At 47.0% G+C, this 21047-nt stretch overlaps 1 protein-coding gene across 1 annotated transcript in view; it reads right to left on the reverse strand.

Moving 5' to 3' along the window:
- CLSTN2 (calsyntenin 2) overlaps positions 1 to 21047 on the reverse strand; it is a 594536-nt gene that overhangs the window by 90906 nt on the left and 482583 nt on the right. Inside the window, exons 6-7 of the mRNA XM_037139401.2 lie at positions 11826 to 12011; positions 1691 to 1939 (exon numbers count right to left, since the gene is read on the reverse strand). Coding sequence (XP_036995296.2) covers positions 1691 to 1939; positions 11826 to 12011 — 435 coding nt within the window. The remainder of the gene's footprint in view (positions 1 to 1690; positions 1940 to 11825; positions 12012 to 21047) is intronic.

The raw sequence follows: 21047 nt of genomic DNA on the forward strand, positions 1-21047 counted from the left end.
TAAGCCTTTGTCTCATTGACAGGCTCCTGGATTATAGTGGGAGCACCCAGTCAGGCACTGGGAGGATCAGGCCACAGAGCAATTCCTGGACTGTTGGCTGAACTCTGAGTCTGGTCCCAAACCTCAGGGCCATCTCATGTACGTCAGCAAGGCCCCTTTTGACAGAAGGTCCTAGAGAAAATGGGCACTGGTCCTGGCTCCAACGTAGACATACCACATGACTGGGGGAAGCTGGGTGACTCTGTCTCAGTTTCTATATCCAGAAAAATGCATGAACATGTATTGTAAGGATTGACTGAAACAGGAAATGTGGGGTTCTGGGAGCAGCAAAATGTAAAACTCAGAAGCCGTAATGATAACATCAAGTAAATTAACGGAGCACTGGTTTTATTGTATCTGGTGCCGCTAAGTGATTTCATACATTATTTCATGTTTATTTTCCCCATTTTACATTTGGGGAAACTGAGGCAAGGAGAGATTTGAGCAACTCCTCAAAGGTCACACCCTAGGCAGTAGAAAAGCTGAGACAGGAACTTGGGCCGCCCCTCAGCAGAGGCTGAGCCGTCAGCCGTCCTTCTGCACTGTCTTCTCGTTGCTGAGGTTATTTTGGGTAATTTAACAAAAGTAGCATTTGAAATGGGAATTTGTGAAATTACAGTTTAAGATGGAGTCATAAAATTTGCATAAGATATCAGAGTGTTCGTGGACTCACATGCGTGCTTGCACGTGGGGGCAGGCACGAGAGCACGGGACTGGAGCTGGTCACTCCAAGCTTCCCGCTCTGAGCTTTCCTGGCCCTGGAACTCGGGGCGAGTCCACTTAACCCGTCAGGGATGTCCCTTATCCTTAAAATGGGAGACACAATAATGCTTTTACAAGATTAGTGATGGGAGGCACTGGCTGGAAGAGTACGAGCACAGATTGTCCTTCCTACATGCCAGGTGCTGTGCCAAAGCACTGTGCGTACATTAGGTCATTTAATCCTCACAAGAACCCGACAAGGTAGACGATGACACTGTAATGCCCACTTTATAGACAGGGCAAAAGTGAGGCACAGATGCGTTCAACAACCTGCCCAAGGCTACATGGTCTGTAAACGGTGGCGAGATTTTAACCACCAAACTGTGAACTGCTTTGCACAGCGGGCCCCGCTGTCATTATTATCCACGGCACTGGTTTTCAAACTACTAATTTAAACTAGCAGGGTCCTTTCATTAAAAATAAACTTTTGTTCCTGTGGAAAATGACATGCAGGTTCTGATTATTACAATAGTTGTATTAACTCTGTGTTGTGTATACTCACAACTATAAACGTACTGTTGCCCACTTCTGTATATAATAAAAGTGGAGCTGCTTTGCTTGAAGTAAGGATGCACCCCCATACCTGTCTCATGTACAGCAGCCCCAAGGGACTTCTGGGAGGCTGGGGTTGTGAAGAACCCAGTTTAAAACCTCCAACCCCAGGGGCAGCTTTTGCATTCTTTGTGTCTGTACAGCTGATTTTGTCCTTTTTCTGGTCCTGCTCTACCCCTAGCCCAGGAATCAGCAGCCGGAAATCCAGAGACCAGAATCTTTTCCCAGGGCCCCTGTCACGCTCTTGCTTTTCTCCCCCATCTTCGGCAGCTGTGTCTCTGCCTGACCTGCTGAGACATCACAGGCAGCCACCAGAAGGGCCAGGCTCGAGACTCACCAGTTTTATCTGAGTTGCAGAGGATGGTTTCCTTCTCCGCCCTCACACCAGGGCTGGGGCCGTGTTTCATCCACATGGTGATGGTGAACTGGTCCGTCAGGTTCTTGGGCACAATCCCGTCAGGGATCTTGGCACCCTGCCTGCCGTCAAACTTGAAGATCATCTCACTGCTGTCTATCAGCAGTCCTGCGGTCCAGTTTGTGGCAGCACTGGGGGATGGCAGGAGGTCGATGATGCCAGAGGAGGCTCCTGCAGGGGACGGGGGACAGAAAGAAGAAAGGGTCATCCCTAATGGTGTGGGTGGCCTCACCTTCTGTATTCTGCTGCTAGGTCAGGATTAACTACACTTGACCCTTGAACAATACTGATTTAAACTGCATGTGTCCACTTAGATGTGACTTTTTTCAGTAAATACTGTAATGTATTTTCTCTTTGATTTTCTTAATACCATTTTCTTTTGTTGTAAGAATATAGTATTAACAAATATATCATAAAAATACGTGTTAATCAACTGCTTATTTTATCAGTAAGGCTTGCTGTCAACAGTAGGCTATCAGTAGTTATGTTCTGAGGGAGTCAGAAGTTATACATGTATTTTTGGGCATGCTGGGGTCAGCACCTCAACCCCCACATTGTTCAAGGGTCAGCTGTACTCATTGTACTTATTTAGAGGTCTGTGCCCAGTCCTGAGCTAGGTGACATAGAAAAAGAAGGGCCAAATGCCATCCCTGCTCCTGAAATGCCATGGTCTCCCTGGGGAGGCATCAGTAACCTACTCAGAAAAGTTCTGCCTGTGGTGAGACACAGTGCAGTTAACTACCACACAGGGAAAAGGTACTGGAGGAATTTAGGGAAATGGGAATCCCCTCGGGGTGTTTATAAAGAGGCAAGGTTCTGGAGAAGGCCAGGGTTTGATTGGGATCAGCAGATTCATTCGAGCACTCATCCATCCGTTAACCTGTCAGCCACTGACTGAGCACCCACGAGATGCCAAGACCCCTGGCGGGTGCTGGTCCCTGAGTATCTCCCTAAAGGAGAATCAGCACAGGCCCTGAATCAGGACCAACAAGTCGACAGACAACTATGATCAGGGCTGTGATGGAGGAACATTCTAGGTTCCAATACCATGGGGAGTGGAAGCCACCTGTACTCACTATACTTTTTAAAAATAACCATTTGTGCAGGCCAAAGGGTACAGCAGTTCAGTTCTGGAGTCAGCCAAACTTGACTCTGACGCCTGCCAGCACGACTTGTAGCCTTGTTACCATGCGTAAGTCACTTAACCTTTCTGATGTCCCATCTCCTTTTACACTATCTCCCTTCCCAGGGTGTTGTGAGGACTGAATAAGAAATTGCATTAGAGCTTTCAGCAGCCTGCTCACCACGAGGTGCGCGTTCACTTCAGATTAGCTATCACTTCATCATTATTATTATAATTGTTATTATTTCTGCTACCACTGTGATTCCAGACTAACGCATGGGGACTTAACCTGAAGCAGTGGGAGTATCATGGGCAGATTTTTGTCTTAGGAGAGTCACACCTACAATTTTGTGGAGGGCAGAGCTGAGTGGGAGGGGCTGGCCTGAAGAGAAAGCTGGATTCCTCAGCTGGGAAAATCCTTGAGCTTCTGCATCCTTACTTTCTCCACGTCCTTACATTCCACACGGGAGCAAGGCTCAGCAAGGAGGAGGTCCCGGGGCTTCCTGATACTGTCCGGAAATAAAAGCTAGAACATCTAAGGTGTGCCGGGTGCTGGGGGCCACAGGTATGGGGGCTCTCTCCTGGCTCAGGACTGACCAGTCTGTGGTAAATGCTGATGGGTTTAATGGACAGTGGTTGGGTGTATTGCCTGCCATTTGTCAGCCATCACTGAACTTCTGAATTCTGCATAACAAAGCCTCATCTCACGCAGGGATTGAGTTCCAAAGTCAGCTACCACAAACATCTCCTATAGTTAAAATGACCCTTGAAAATCCCTCAGGAAAGGGCCATACTGGAAACCAATATATTTCTTTGAAAATGTTCAATCCAGCCACTGTTGCCTCCAGCTTTGGAACAGATCTCTGGGTCTAAGGTTGAGCACTTATTGGCCTGCAGTTGAAAGTTTTGTTATGCAGAAAATATGCTCTGTTTAGTACTGCGAGAGGCTCACCTGGGGCAGGCTTCTAGGAACTGCAGACCCTGAGAGGGTGGAAGAGTTCAGGCTCCCATTCATGGTCACCCTGTTGCTCAGGCGTATCAAGGACAAACGGGGGCTGTGTTGACTACTTTATTTACATGCATTTCTCTAAGAGTTTTTGGTTGGCAGCATGCCTGGCACCCAGTAGACACTCCATTAATGTGTATAACTAACTGCCTTTCTTCCCATCTAGTGCCTCCATGAGAGGCCTCTGGCCACCTTCCTAATGCTCACGTGAGCCTGCCCATCCAGCCTCCTGTCCATGCCCCACACCTCTCGTCCCACTCCCCTGGGGCCTCCTTTGTCTGTTTTACTTATCTGGGAAGTTAATTCACACTAATGTTTTAGTGACTAACAAAGCCTTAAGGGTTATCACCCTCCAGAGGTGGGTATATACATGTTGAATGAATGAAATCCACCAACATGGTAGCAGGTAAAGACTTGGGGGTAGATTAGGAGTGGGAGATACGTGGTCTTCAGGAAAAGTTCATTTTCTTAGATCTCCCAGAATAATGCAATACTGCAACAGTTTCCTTGACCAGTAATTAAATTGGCTCTGACACGAAAATTTGTCTAGCACAGAGACAGCCTGGTGATTGGGGCACACACAGAGTGTGTGTCTGTTTCTGAAACTTCAGGCAGCCAGAGAGACGCAGCCTGAGCACTGAGGGCTCCTGACTTCTAGCTCAAGCCAATGCAGCCAGCATCACCCAGCAGGGCCCAGGGCAGAGGTGCATGGGCCGGCCTCTACACAGCAGAACCAGGATGGAAAGTTCCAGGGCTGAAAACTCCACCATTTGAGGGCCTTTTTTGGCTAAGGACCATGCAAAGGTCCCTGTAGAATCCACACTGTAATTAGCACCTTAGATCAGTGAAGGGGATACTTCTAATTCTCCCCCAAACAGGTGTATAGAAAGGGGGAGAGGTATAATATAAGGGGTGGTGGGGAGAAGACAGAAAGAGATTGGGAGGCAAAACTGGTTGCATTTGCCAAAGGCCAGCCCTGGTCAGGGTTATTCTGTACATATCTCCTATACATATAGAAGTTCATTTTTCATAAAAATAAACTTCTGTTTATTGTTAATGCCCTGTTTTATTTTACAGGGCATTATTATTATTTTCCTAGGAACCTTTTTGGGGTACTGAGTCCAGACCTAAATTAAGCACTTCAAAGCTTTTTCTTAGTTACTCAGCTATGTGGTGAATAGCATTATGATTCCACTTTGCAGATTAGATACCTGAAGCTCAGCAATCACAAGATCACAAGCAGCTAGTGAGGGGCCCATCGTCAGGGCTTTTCAGTTCTTTCCTCTCCCCTGAGACCTCCCCACGGCATCACCGCAGTGAACCTGGAGGGGACTCTCATAACCTCCTGCACATTTTACAAACATAGAAACTGAGGCTCAGGGAGGGGAAATGACTAAGATCACACAGCCACACAGCTAGCTAGAGGGCGGGCCCAGCTCTCAGACACCTAGCTGACATTCCACGCAGTACAGTGTCCTGCCAAGCACAGCCCAGTCCCCTGGGATCCAGCTCCCTACACAGGCGGCTGCCTGCAGAAGGTGCACTGAAGACAGCATGTGTCCTAGCAAGGCCATGGATGCAGAGCTCCCTTGTCTTCCCTACTGAGGGGGGCAGCAGGCCACCCTGCCTAATCCACAGATGTTGCCTTCTGGGAAGCCTCAAGCTGCATTTAACCAGATGGTGCATATTTCCACAAACACAACAGCTTGTATTTCATTTCTCGATGCACTTAAACAAATAGAGAGATGTGCCTTCTCCCAAAGTTCTTTTCTCCCTCCTATCCCCAAGGGATCCTGTGGAGAGCAGTGAGTAAACAGATACATCACAAGCAAAGATGGTATGGCGTTGTCTGCACATTAGGGTATATTTAAGATGCTCCTTGGGACTCCACAAAGGTCCCTGGGACCCACTGGCCCGCTGAGAGGGCACGCTGGTCTGGGGCACAGCAGCTGCAGCTTGAACGTGGTGGGCAGGGGGAGGGCTGGGAGTCAGAGGGCTCAAGGTGGGGAAGCCTTTGAGCCAGCAAGTAGATAAAGACAGGTGAACGATGCAGATTTCAGGGTACACTGTGGTGTGAGAACCCAAATCAGCCTGGGGGAAGTTATCAGCATCTGGCCTGCTAATTGAGGGGTTTTCATTCTGCTCTGGATGGTCTTGGTAAGGGCAGAGAGCCCTTAGCACTTCAAGGTGGAACTGTGGCAATGGTGACTGACAGGCCTCCTCATGGTCCACCACAGCATGGGAAAGGGTGGGAATAAGCAACAGTGTCTCGGGGGAGAGGAACCATCATAAACAAGCACAGAGGCCTCATTCTGCAGAGTATTCTCATGATCAGCAACATCTCTGTATTAGTTCAATGAATGTTTGTGTAATGTCTCAGCCATGCCAGGTACTGCAGTGAGAATGCAGTGCTAAATTAGAGAGAAATGGGCCCTACCTGTCAGGACCCAGTACAAAGCCTTTGGGTGGAGCAGTCCAGTGGCAGAGAGTCTCAGAGGAAGCAGGGAGGCTCTCTTGACAGATGCCCGAGCAGGACTGCATGGTGGTATAGAGCATTCTGTTCCCCACATGCCTCTCTGACCCACTGATATCACTTGGCCATGTGACTTGCTGTGACCAATGAACTATGAGTGAAAGTCAAGTATATCATATCAGGGCAGAACCTTTGAGAGCCAGGACATGGTTCACCATCTGTCTTTTCCAGGTGCTATGAGAGCAACGATGATCTAGTAAAGGCTGTTCCTTTAGCCTGACCCCAGGCTGAAGCCCACATGGAATAGTCACGGTCAACCCAAGAAGAACACGTGGTACAAATGATAAATAAACCTTTGTTGTTTTAAGCCAATGAGATTTGGGGATCATCTGTCACTACAGCATTAACCTGCTGTTCCGACTGACAACCCACATAAGTGACTGATATCAGTAGATGTAATTCCCATTTCACCATCTGCTCACCTTCACAAGGACATGGAGGGCTTTCGGATGGCATTTCAGGAGCTCAAACCCTATTGATCCTATGATAAGACTATTATTCTACCTCTGGAATCCTGGACAAGAGGGGAATCCTCCAAGATGCTGGATCTCTAGGTGAAGCAAGGTGGGCTTCGGATGAGGGGTGGGCAGCCAGGTTCCCAGGGTGGGGCCATGGAAACCCAGTTGCTGACCAGCCTGGACAAGGCTACCGTAGACAAAAACCTCCTCCCCAGGATAGGAGGGTATGCTGTATGGTAGTGGCATAGAAACCTTAAAGGCACAGGCACACCCAGAAAGGTGTCCACTGCTTCCTGTCATCATCCATGAGTCAGAGTGTGCAGCTTTTTACTGATGTATGATTAATGCTCTTAAAAATATATTTTATTTATTTATTTATAGAGAGAGGGGAAGGGAAGGAGAAAGACTGGAACAGAAACATCAATGTGTGGTTGCCTCTCATGTCCCCCACTGGGGACCTGGCCTGCAACCCGGGCATGTGCCCTGACTGGGAATCAAACCAGCGACCCTTTGCTTCACAGGCCTGTGCTCAATCCACTGAGCTACACCAGCCAGAGCTGATTACTGCTTTAATCTGACTCCCAACAGGCATGCATCAATTTTCATTAAAGTGAGAGGCCCACTTCAGTTTTCCGAGAATAGTCACTGGCTATGACTACGGCACGAATATGGTCCCCTGGAATCTCCAGCTCTTCACGGGTATCTTGGAGAAGCGTCCTGTGGTTGGGCTGTTCTGAGGGTATGAAAAGCTCTGTCAGTGATTCCTGGTGAGGACAGCTCTGTTGTGCTGCAGGGTGAAAACCAGCGACTTAACTTTTTCACCATGTCTGTCTAAACTGCTAAGGGGTCTTCTTACATTCCATATAACCACAAGAGTTACAGCACTTGGACGCTCAACAAATGTTAGTTAAATTAATAAATATGTAAATGAATGGAAGAATCCCCTGTGAAAACTTCCTGGCTCACAAGTGCATAATTCTGAGAACAACTTAATGTCTAGCGATCTGAACTACTCTGACAGATCAATCACTTGATTTAATAGCATGCACTCATTCTTCGGCCTTTCCTTCAACAAGACCTGTCCTCGCAGTTCACGACTCCACATACAAAACAGCTGGCTGGGTGCCGTGGGCGGGAGCTGCTGGACAGCTGCCAGGAGTCCTGTGATCCTGAGCAGGGACAGCCCCTGGCCCTGGGCTATGAAGGTGTGTGTGTCCTAAATACTTTTCTATTGACTATAATAGGTGGTGACTTGAGGTCATCAAAGCAGACCTTTTCTGGAGCTGTGGTTAATGTCAAATTCAATCTGGTCAAGAGGTCTTACCAAGGGTTTCCCCATGAATTTCATGCCCACGGCAGTGCTGTGACACTTCACCTCCAGGAAGCCAGGTACTGAGACGTACCCTCATCTTAAATCTCTGAGTTAAGAGGAAATGATAAGCAGCCTGCCCGATTTCTCCTAGAAGCCTGGCTTTACGTAAAGCAAGGGCAGTCGAGGGGCCTTCTTAGGCTATATCCAGCCCACGAGCTGACGGGGGCATGGGTTAAGGGCCCTGAATATGTTTGCTTCAAGGCAGAGCAGGAGTGTCTCAGTGTACAAACCTCAGGCAGCACTTCACTGGAACCAAAGGGGCTACTTCAAGGGCGGCAGCTCCTGTCAGGTAGGTCCTGACAGGAGGCTTTGTGCCTGTTACTGTCCGACTCCCCCATCGCTGCTCCTCACGGAGCTGATGTTGCAGGAGAAGGAAGCAGGTGGGCAATGAGCAGACTTCGTAGTGCCCCTGTGGGGAGACACCCCTGCTTGTGTCACTGCACAATTACAACATCACCGAAGAGAGAGCAGAATTCAAAGTTACCCAGAAAGTACCTCGGACTGTCACCCTGGCGAACATAGAGGGCAAGAGAATATTGCCCCCATAGAGGGATTAGAATGAGGAAGAGGGAAGAGAGCATCTTAGCAGGAAGAAAATATGAGCAAAGGCTTAGGGATGAGAATAAGCCAGGTGTGGGGTAAGAGAGGTGCGCTGGCCAAGAAGAACATCAGGAGGAAATGGGCTATGATAATGGATGGGCAGGATGCAGGCAGGTCTTCTGGAGAGTAAGGGTCAGGCTAGCGCTGGGCACACACACCTGGATGTTCCACAGGTGACGGTCATCATTGCTCCTAACTCTGTTCTTGCTCTGGATTCCTAGTTCTCATTGGAGGCACCCTTGTCCAGCCACACACTCATCCTGGAGTCGTCTCAGATTCCTTCTTTCTCACTCCCGACAGCTAACGCATTACTAAATCTTACCAATTTTGCCTCTGTGCTCTGTCTTAAATTCATACCAACTGCCACTCGCTTGGTTCAGAACTAATTATACCTTTTTTAGACTACGGCAATAACATCCTAATTCATCTCCATGTTTCCATCCAAAGTCAATAAAGATTTGTAGAATAAAAAAATGCATGAATGCTGAGGCTTAAAATGTCACGGCAGTTCCCTGGTTAGGGAACTCCGTAAGAAACTTGCCTACCGCCCACTGAAACACATATAGGAGCTTGTCCCCGGAACTTCAGGTTCCCACAGGAGTCAGGAATTACAACCCAGACTCTGTTTTAGGAGAGATCGAGCCTGCATTTCCTTCACAGCTTGCAGACATCCTGGGGTCCGATGAGTTGCCTCCTTCTGAAGGAGGCTCTAGCACCAGATGTGCGTCTGATTCTCACTCTTCTGCATCTGCCTTTTCCCCCCAGAGTTCTACTCAGAGCAATTCAAGATTCAGACTCAGAATGTGGAGGCAGGGGTGGCCCTGCCCATCAGGGTTCCTTGGACAGAGTTCCCATCAGTGCAGAGGGTGGCACCATCAGGAAGGTTCACCAGACAGACACGCAGATATCTCTTAACAAAGGGTCTCCCCCGAGCACCAGATAATCTTGCATGCACCTTGGGGGAAACTGCTTTCCTGACTGAATTAACCTACCCTCCTGCAAGGGGAGCTGGCCGTGCAGAGGAATGAGCTGTGTTAACACCAAATGCAATTTTGTTCTAAAGTTTCTTACCTCAGAAAATCCTTCTCACTCTCCATATCTCCTCATCTCTCCTGGCAACATTCAAAATCAAATCACAAGTGCATGCCCTTGGGCCCATCTGATCTTTAACAAGCTGATTCCATCATCTCCTTATAACCTGGAGGAGTTTAGGAAATGACTATAACCCATGGTAGCTCTTAGCGGAGTGGGGTCCAGTCGACTCATAATTTAGGTGCACAGGAAGCAAAATGAGATATTCATTCAAAGTAAGCTGTCTGAGTGGCTCTCCATACGCAGAGTTGGGGAGAGCACTGCAGGCAGTTTTCTGAATATTGCGGGCCCCTTATATCCATTTTTGCAGGAGCTGTTTGGGATATTGATGGTGTGGTGATTTCCCCACTCAGCTACATCCTCCTGGAGAAGTCTGTATTCCCACAGGCTTTCCTTGCTGGCCTGGTGACATGACAGATGGAACATGGTGATACCCAAGCGGGGTTTATTTCATATTCAGTTCTAAAAGTTTCACTTGCTTCTTTAGGCAACCAACAGTGTGGATGAAGGTGTGTGTGTGTGGGGGGGGGAGGGACGATGTTTAAGAGGGAAAAGTGTTCCCAAAACAGTAGTGGAAGGACCCCCAGGAGAGGATGGCGGGCTAGATGGTGCGTTCAGGAGCCCCCCATCCCTTTGTAGAAATGTGTTACCCCAAACACAGGCCCCCTATAGGACTGAGTTCCCCACAGTTCTGCTGCCAAGTCACAAGTGAGTTCTTGAGTATTTTTGAAGAGAACAAAGAAGAAATAAAATACACTTGGGTGGTGATAAAGGAGGCCTATTAATACATCAACAGTCTTTTTCACAAAGCCCACGGGACCATTCCCACCAGACTAAACATCTTCTTATTCTACAGGCTGACGTGAGAGACTCACACGCTAGCTGTAAAGGCCTAGCCTCCCATCGCAGATACTGAGCTAAAGAGACTTTCCTTCTGATAGATCTCCCTTCAAATTTCGGTTACCACTTTCTATCCGTGTGACCTTGGACAAGTCATGCTCCCCTCTGGTCCTCAAATTTTACCTCTATAAAGTTGGATGAATAAACACCCTTCCCACACTGAAGACAAGAAAATTAAATCAGGATATGTGCCTGAAGAGTCTGGCAGGCTGTGCAAAGTAGGTGCTCAGTAAAGCCCAGCTTCCTTGTATAGCACGCCTCCCTCAGCCCAGCTGCCTAGTTGCCGGCCTGCTCCTTTCTCATGGCACCATCTCTCAGCCCATGGACAGCAGGCCCCTTCCCTCCACACCTGGACACCTTTGCTTTGCTCATTCTCCCCCATGCAAGCCCTTCTTCTCTGGTGTGGGCAGCCAGGCTGTGCTTTACTGGCACTCGGCCTGAGCAGTCTCACAGGGCCCCCAGCTTGGTGTGATGCTTTGTGATTTTATTATTAAAATGCTTCATGATTTTTTGAAGAAGGGCCTCGCATTTTCATTTGCACAGGGCCCTGAAAATTATGTAGCCAGCCCTGTTGGGAGGAGACCAACCTCTCCCCAAGGGACTGACAGAGCCCTCCATGTTGGCCCCTGGTGGATGCCTCTCTATAAACCAACCCAGCGGAAGGAAGCTGGTGTTTCTTCAGGTTCCCTGCTAGGTGCTCTGAAACACAGTGTGTCGTTAATCACTCTTTTCCTGATGAAAAATGGAGGCTTTGTCACTTTACTTGCCCTCAGCTGTGCAATTGGTAAATGGTGGGGTCTGATCAGGGTGCCTGCTGCCAAAGCTGTGCCTTAGGACCCTCTAACCTCACTGAATAAACTCAATCAATATTCATCCAGGAGTTACATATGCCAATGTGGTGGGAAGGGCTCGTTCTCCCATAACATAGTAAGATAGGCTTTGTATCGAAAAGTCCCCACAGGGAAAAACCTACCACATAATTTCTGAAGGGACTTCTCGGAGTAGGTCTCCCGGTCACACCCCTTCCCGATGTAATTGGTCTGCAGCTCTGTGGTGATCTGGATGGAGGACACGGCCCCGTCACATGTCTCCAGGTGGATGCTGGGGAACAAGGGCGCGCTCCCCGAGCCAGGCTGGTACTCAATCCTCTTGGCCCAGTCTGAATAAACAAGGAAGAGATGAAAGGGAGTCAGGTACAGCTGGCTCTGCTATGACACTTGTTTTGAATATGTGAATTTGTTCCAACACAACTGATATATTAGGGAATAATTTGAAGATAACAGGAATTTCACATCTGCTTATGCAAAATCGCCTCCCCCAGAAATACTAGGTGAGTGCAGGGAACTGCACCCAGCTGAAGCCAGCCATTTAGTAAGGCACAAAAAGCGGTGCACCTGTGCACGTCTCAAACACCTTCCAGCTACTGGGCTCACCAAGTGCTAGGGGCTGCACCCACCCGCCCCTGTGGCTACAACCTCACATCCCATTCGGACCACCCACCCGCCTTTCATCCACCACAGTAACACACAAGCTGCAACCCTTCGCACATCCCCCCCCCACCCCATGAGCAAAGGCCAAGCCTCTTCAAGGTAAAGTGCCCTATTTATTGTAGTACTTCTATGTTTCTTAGCCATTTAACCCGTGTAAAACTGTGTTCATGTTTTTTTCTTTCCCTCTTTTTATGTCACCGATGATGTTTTTGACTGCTGTGCTCCTTGCCCCACTTCCCCCATTTGGTCTAACGTGGTGATTTTTAGGAATGCATGTCTTATAAAACAAAGAACATGCCAATAGTTCAAGGACTACATGAGGTCATGAGGTAGGGTGCAATGCTTCTTTCCCAAACATTCGGGACTGTGACCTACTTAAGGAGGGCCCCACTTAAGGAGGGTCTTCATTGTTTTTAGTGGAAAAATAATTTGGAGATGAGAAAGCACTGGAGAGAAGTAAAATTAAAATTAAAACGGCACTGCATGAACACTGGAGTGAGTGTACACATTAACGGGTCGAAACAGCAAGACCAGCAGTTGGAAGTCGGAGCCAGGTCCAGGCACAGTTTGCAGTGACCGGTGACAGTGCCTGCCGACACAGTGAGTGTCCCACACCCTACAGGGATGCATGTCTGAGAGGTATGTGCCACCTAAGGCCAGCTTGTGGGTAGTAAAATGAGGGAATTGAATCATAAAGGAACATGGGTTATGGAAAGTATTAGTTTATGAATCTCAAATGTTTGTCACATATAATGTTGCCAGATATTCTCCTTTGTTGAAGTAGAAATAAAATCTATGGAACTGCTTGCCCTCACCTGTGAGAAATTCAGATAGTCCTGTATGTGAGTCAGTCTGCGGCCACCAGGGGCTTCGTCACAGGCTCCTGGGCCACTGGCCATCAGCTTGAGCTGTGCCATTAGAGTGGAGAGGGGTTGGTTTAGGGCCAGCCAGCCAGCTTTGTTCACTGAACAGCCATTTGTTGGGGGGTTTCCATGTACCAGGCTCTGCTTGGAGCATCATGGATAGAACAGTAAAGGAGTCAAGAAAGGTCCTCGCCTTGTGGAGCTGGGAGAGAGGCAGATGATGAATAAGGGTGTGCTGTCCTCTCAGAGAGGGTAAGTGCTACAGAAGAAAAAGGAGTCACGGAGATGGTGTCTTAGAGTAAGAGAGTTCCTGTCTGAGCTGAGGTTTGAATGTCAAGCACAAATGTGTGGGAAGCTTCAGAAAAGCTTGTCTGAAGCAGATGCAACCATAATCTGGGCTTGACTCTGTCAGGTCAGAAAGGTCTTGGGCAGGTTAGTGAAGGTCTCCAAGCCTCAGGTACCTCATCAGTAAAATAGGGGCCACTACACTGACCTTAGACAGAGTTGGGGTAGGGGCCAAGGGTGACAACATGAGCCTGGCAAGCAGCAGATTCCTGATTAGTGTTGTTCTGGGAGAGGCCAGGAGATGCATGGTCCACAGAGGCAGTATCCTTCTACACTGCAACCCTGCCACACGTTTGACGACCGTGTAATCTGGGTTTATCCCTGAACCCTCACATTAACCAGCTACTCTTTAAGGGGTTTTCTCAGGGTGCACCATGAGCAGAGGTTGCACACCAGGGTTGCGAGGTTCATCTCCAGGGAACTGGCCATGGGAAAATAGTTGGATGAGAGAGATTATATGTAAAAGAGAATATACCCAATTACGTGCTCTTCCTCAAAGCTCCCAGGAGCCGTGTCTGGACTGGCCTATCATCTCCCTATGGAGCTGCTATAGCCCATGCTCCAGAGGCCCCAAGTTCAGTCTTAAGGACAAACCACTGGAGGAGAGGAAGGCCTTTTGGAGGATGTATCTGAAAGTCATAATGCTGTAAGGTGCAGTCCACAAACACACACCCAGCCTTGCAGTGTGTCCTCCTTGTAGTGTGTGTCCTTGAAACGTTTTGTGCCGCTGTGCACGTGATCATGCTCTTCCTTCTGTGTGGGGCTCCCTGGCTGTCCCTTTCTGTTTTGTCATCTGTGTGACCTTTCAAGATTTTTGCAGTCTCGGTAGAAACCCTCCTCTGTGCTCTCACAGCATCCTAAACATTAGACTGTGGCATTAGACTCCAAGCTTCATGGTTACCCTGAGTCCCCGTGATGCCGCACAATGCCTGCACAAAGGAGACGCTCGCTAGATAGTTCTAGGAAGTGTTAATGAGTCCTACTGGATGTCATATTGAAATTAGCCATTTGTCTGCCTGCCTGCCTTCCCCAGTAACTGGAAACTCCTTGAAGGCAGGTTTTGTGACGTTTATTTTTGATCCTTCCACACCTGGCTCAGTGCACAGGAAATATCAGCCAGGTGAATCTGGGGATCCCCAGACACCTGACCTTCACTTCTGCCCTGGAAGCTCTTCTTGAGCCACAGACAGAACCCATGGCCTGTACACAGCCCCTCCCCTCAGGCCTACAGCACCATCCATCCCAACAGCTGCCCAGGACATGTCTGGTTCTCTTTGTTCTTAGCAGGGCAATTGATTCAGAATTGATGATGGAAGAATTTGCTTCCTAATAACAAGAACTGACATCAAGAAGGAGGTCTCTTTTCCTTCCCTCCTTCACTCCTCTCTTCTTGGATCCTCTCTTTCCGTGGAGATGCAGATAAAACGATAGAAACAGTGGTTTTGTGCACAGGGCCTTGGTATGAGCCCCAAATCACCAGCGCCTTACTGTATGGTTGCAATTTTGCCTGCTCCTCATAAACCCTCAAAAGCAAGCCTCATGAGGTCACCAAAGCAAGTGGCAGAAGTGTTGTTCCTAAAAACTCTTTTTGTGCCCGATTTCTCCCCAGGGAGGGCCTTGCTTCTCTAGCCATACAATGACAAAAGGAATAAAACTCTGCCTTAGCAGAGGCTCTCCTACTTCTTCCAGTGAGTAGATGTCCCACAACACCTCCTCTGGAAACCTCTCCTGTTGGAGACGCCCAGGACATGCTTGGTATCTATTCCCATTATTCTGTGGGCATTGCAAACATTTCTTTCTCCTCTACATATTTTGGTGGTTATCTTTGATAAAACTTCTACTTCAAATCCTTTTAAAAGAGGTGCAAATAAAGACGCAAATAAGTAATGAAGGAAAATCAGTAGAGGTAGCCTTAGTAGAATTTTATTTCTCTTGTCGCTGTATGGCTAGAGAAGCAAGGCCCTCTCTCTGGAGAGAAATGAGGCACAAACAGAGTTTCTAGGAACATCACTTCTGCCACTTGCTTTGATGACCTCATGAGGCTTGCCTTTGAGGGTTTATGAGGAGCAGGCAAAATTGCAACCATATAATAAAAGAAATCGATGAAGCTTTCTGAGAGTAGTATCCTTAAGAGAGTGGGAAACTCCTACAAACATCTTTCATTTGCCAAGAAGGAGTTGGGATGAGAATTAAGAAAGCAAAAGCAAGTCATCAAGTTCAGACTTTGCCATGTGAAATGTCAACCCATTCTTATTTCCTGAAGGGTAGGATAGCGTGCTAGTTAAAAGTATGCCCTCTAAATTCTGTATGTCTGCGTTCAAACCCCAGTCCTCCCACTTCCTGTGTCACTTTGGGCAAATCACTTACTCTGCTTGGTCCTCCATTTTCTCTCCTGTGAAAGTGGTACCTACCACACAGGGTATGTGGGAATTGAAAGCAGAGTTGTTTCAGTACCAAACACAAGGGACACGTAGAATAGGTATATCGTGGTTAAAATATAATTTGTTCAATAATATTTATGGTGGGAAATAAGAGGACCTGCAATTATTAAGCACTGACAAGGTGCTAAGCTCTTTTACATCTATTTTTTCATGTAATCCTCCCAGCAACCCAGTGAGTGGGTGTTATTATCTTAATTGCACAGCTGACAAAAACCATGGTGCGAGTTGATGTGACTTTGCCCAAGGCCACACAGCCCTTTTAAAATAACTCCTCCATAATTCTGAAGATTTGCCAGAGCTGAGAACAATGGTGATTTTTTACAGATTCAGTTCTGAACATTCGATTTACACTGATACAAAAGGAAAAGGTGAGCATATCTGATATTGGCAAAGGATCAAGAAGTGTTGCGTGTTTCATTACTGCTTGACTGTAAGGACAGTCTGCAGGGGCCGATGGCTGCTTTGACACCAAAAACAGGACAGATCTGGCCTTGAATTTCAACTCCTCTAAATGCAGGTCATGTGACCTTTGCAAAGCAATTATCATCTCTAGGCTTCCACTGCCTCATCTGTGGATTTGAGATAATTACACCTCCTCGTGGGCTTGGTGTGAGCAGTTAAGGTTAAGGGCTCAGCACAGAGGTCTTCCTCCTGACATCTCACAATAGGAGCATTCCACTCCGTGGTTCACAAGCTTCCCAAACTTCTCCAAGCTGTCTGGCTCGGAAACAAAGTCTTTTCAGTTTATAAAGGGCCTGGAGACTAGTTTGTGGATTGTGGTTCAATTTTTTTCTTTAGTGAAGAGAAAGGAAGAAGACCACCTATTGTTTTAATAATCAGGTTCAATTACCCTGTGTTTCTGAAAAAGTTAACATTGGAATGCCTTCAGGAACTAAAATCATCCTCTGTGGATTAAGGATTTAGGAACATGATGATTTTATTATAACTCCCATTAAATTTGGGGAACACTTGTTTTCTTACCAGGAGAATATTAACCACTCAGAATTCTCATATTAAACGCCTGGAGGAGGAAAAACGTTAATCTGAAACTTCTGGAAAGCATGGGCTTTGGGGGCTCTTATAATTCAACACATTTAGGCCCATTGTTCTAATTCTCCATGACAGGGAAAGACACAAATGTGTGAAAAGGTTTATCTGTCCTTAACGGTGCATGTTCAGGGACCTCCAGCTATTCCTGATCTCAGCTTTCAGCAGCTGAAAAAGAATCAGGATCTCTAGGAAATGTCTGGATTCACACAGGTGAGTGGCTGGATGTGGGGATTGTGGGCAGTGGGACCGATGGGAAGGGGGCTCCCCTGAACAGGGATCGTTCAGGCAGCTGACATTCTAACCAATCTCAGCAGGCATCAACCATGTAGCATCTTTCAAGACTTTTTCCTAGAGATTTGTGACTTTGATTCGGGCATCAAGAGACTTCCTTTCCTACCCGGAGAAGCTAGGGCACTACTTTTGCTTAGCAGTAAGCACTTTTATCTCCACTGGACATCCAGTGCATCTGAACTGGAGGTGCGTGAGGAAGTCGAGATGAGCTGGAGAGGTAAGCAGAGGCCAGATGATGAATGCTGGCTAATAGGTCTGGATTTCATCTTAGGGCCAGTTTGTGGATTGTGGATCAGTGAAAAGCCATAAATAGATGTTTGGTGAGGGCCAGTGAAAAGCCATAAATAGATGTTTGGTGAGGGCATGAAATATCCAGACTGTGCTTTGGAAAGGTCACTTGGCAGCTGGGTTGGGTCTGGTATTCATTCAGAACATCAGGATGCCCCTGATGGCCACCTCTTGACTTATACATGCAGAAGGTCACCTCTGAGAGGATCACACCATGAAGAATTAATGTCAATTTAATGACATCGAAGAGTGTTAACTCTGCAGATGGACAGACTCATGTCTGAACCTGGCTCTGCTTCTCCTTGGCTGCGTGGCCTTGGGTACATCACCAAATCTCTGAGTCTGATTTTCTCATCTACAGAATGAAGATAATACAAGTCTACTTTGCAGAGTTGCTTTGGGAATTGGAGAAAAAGTATAAAAAGCACCATGAATAGAGACCTGTGTTACTACCACTATGATTATTTTTGTATCATTCTTATCATTATTCCACATTTCTGGAACTGTTGTCTTGGGTCTACAGCTGTGAGTTTAGACTTTCAGAGGGAAGGAGGTAGGAGGTGATGAGGATTCAGAGAGGCTAGGCATCCTATCCTGGCTCCAAGACTAGCCTCATGCTCAGAAGGGCCCCATGATTGGTCTAACACTGCTGTTACTGCCTTAAAATTCTTAATAATTTTAAAACAAGGAGCTCTCCATTTTCATTTTGCACCGGGATCCACAAATCGCTGGTCCTGCTTCTCCAACTAAGTAACCCTGGGCATGTTCCATAACCTTTCTGAACCTCAGTTTCTTCATCTGTAGAATGGGGATATTAATTAACTACCCCAAATGGAGGAACTCAGGCTTTGGAGTCAGACCCAGCTGTGAGTCCAGCTCTGCCGCTTGTTACCATGGACTGTGGGCCAGTCATTTTCTTCATTTGAGTTTACTCATGCAAAGGTAATATTATTATCTACCTCAGAGTTGCAGATAGGGTTTATGTCAGATAATAAATGCAAACAACTTAACCCGGTGCCTAACACATCTATTTTTGAGCAGTAAATTATATGGCTTGCTTTTCTCCAATTAAAAAAACAACTACACAAGGGCACAATTTAAGAAGAAACAAAATACAAACTCTTTGAACTCAATTTACAAATGCAAGGAATCTTCTCTTTAGTACTGACCCCTTTCTATTTACTGTATTTTATTTTCACAAGAGCCTTTAATTACCTTTTAATTCCTACTAAAAAGAGATATCTTAATTAACTACAAAAGAGAAGGAAGGAGGGGCAACTATTCTCACACCCAGAGGTTAAGCCTCAAGGCTGTGGCTCTGCCTGAGTGCTGGGTCCTTGCCCTCCTGTGCAGGGGGGTCAGGATTCCAGCCCAGACCACAGCAGAGACTGGGTCTGAATCAGAATGGCCCTGAATGCTCACCACTTCCTTAAAGAGGCAGTTTGGGGAATTTACATGAACACACTGAAAGTGACTGTACAAAGCATTTGTACTTACTAATATATAGCAAACCGTGTCTCTGTCTCATTCCATGAGGTGGGCTCAGTCACCCTGAGTTCCCCCCTGAACTGGAAGAAAAGTCCCCTTGAGAGATCATGGAAAGGAATGAGGTGCTCAGCTTGTGGGACCATCTCTCCCGACCTGACCATAAAGTTCTGGGGCTCCAACTGGTGAGACAGGTGGGGAGCTCCCTTTAGGACCATTTCTTGAGCTTCGTTTCTTCCTCCTTCACTGTGCTCTGTTACTCACCCACATTGATGATTTGTGGTTCATCATATTAATAAAACTGAGTGGCTTGAATTTATTTTGGTGTATGGTGTAAGTTGGTGCTCGAGTTTCATTTTTTTTGCATGTAGCTGTCCACTTCTCCCAACACCATTTGTTGAAGAAGCTATTTTTACTCCTTTTTATGTTACTGCCCCCTTTGTCGAATATTAATTGACCATAGAGACTTGGGTTTATTTCTGGGCTACTGATCTATGTAAACAAAGCAACAAACAACAAATGTTGGAGAGGTTATGGGGAAAAAGGGGATCCTAGTTCACTGTGGGTGGGATTGCAGACTGGTACAACCGCTATGGAAAACAGTATGGAATTTTCTAAGAAAACTAAAAATGAATATGCCTTTTGACCCAGTAATTCCACTCCTAGTATTATATCCTAAGAACCCTGAAACACCAATCCAAAAGAACCTATGCACCCCAATGTTCATAGCAGCACAATTTATAATAGCCAAGAGTTGGAAGCAACCTAGGTGCCCATCAGTAAATGAATGGATCCAAAAACTATGGTACATTTACACAATGGAATTCTATGCAGCAGAAAGAAAGAAGGAGCTCCTACCCTTTGCAACAGCATGGATGGAACTGGAAAGCATTATGCTGAGTGAAATAAGCCAGACGGTGAAAGACAAATACCATATGATCTCACCTTTAACAGGAACTTAAACAATAAAACAAACAAGCAAGTAAAATATAACCACAGGGACCAGAGGGAAGAAGGGAGGGAATTTCAGGGGGAAAGAGGAAGGATTTAGAGGAACAAATATAAAGGACACATGGACAAAAACCAGCAGGGGTGGAAATGGGAGGGAGGAGGGAGCACTGGGGGGGTGGTGAGCTGGGATGGGAGTAAAAGACAGAAAACTGTACTTGAACAATAATTTTAAAAAATTATTTATTTAGTTCTTTTTCAAGTACAGTTTTCTGTTTATTTCTCCCATCCCAGCCCACCCCTCCCCCATGCACCCCACCTCCCTCCCATTTCTACCCCCCTTAGTTATTGTCCCTGTGAACAATAATTTTTAAAAAAATTTTAAAAGCAACAAAAAACAAAACAAAACAAAATACACCCGAGTGCCGACTTTGAGACAGCCTAGGTCACTTATTGCCTCCCGCCTTCTCATAGCATCATCTAACTCACTCACGGTACCATGTTGGTGTCTGACCATTTCTTTCTGCACTTGTTTGTCTACAATTCTCAATTCACCCCTCTTCCTGCCCCCATCAGAAGTTCCACAAAAACAGGGACTGTACCTATTTTATTTGGTTTTAAATGTCCAGTGCCTGGTACGACTCCTGGAACACGGTGGGTTCTCACTAAATATGTGGGGAATGAACAACAAGAGCGATTCATGAAAGTGCCTGTGTCTAGATGCCAAGGCTCAGGGAGTTCCCCTGGCACTTGTGCTCTGGTGGGACTGCTTCTTGCTGCATTTCTTGTGACTTTTCCTGCTCAGCCCAACCCCTCTGAGTTGGAGACATTGCTGCTGTTCTGCTGGCCAGGGTTTGGGGTTCACTGCACACTGCTTTACTAGGGCCCTTGGATCTGCACTGAGATCCAAGCACTGCTCTGCCCCCATGGCTGGACGCTGCACCCCAATCCCAGCTGCCCACAAGTTGTGAGGGGATCATGTCTTTTCTTCAGG

This window comes from Artibeus jamaicensis, unplaced genomic scaffold, assembly GCF_021234435.1.
Source record: "Artibeus jamaicensis isolate MK-2021 breed Jamaican fruit bat unplaced genomic scaffold, CSHL_Jam_final contig_519, whole genome shotgun sequence".
Taxonomy (NCBI): Eukaryota; Metazoa; Chordata; class Mammalia; order Chiroptera; family Phyllostomidae; genus Artibeus; species Artibeus jamaicensis.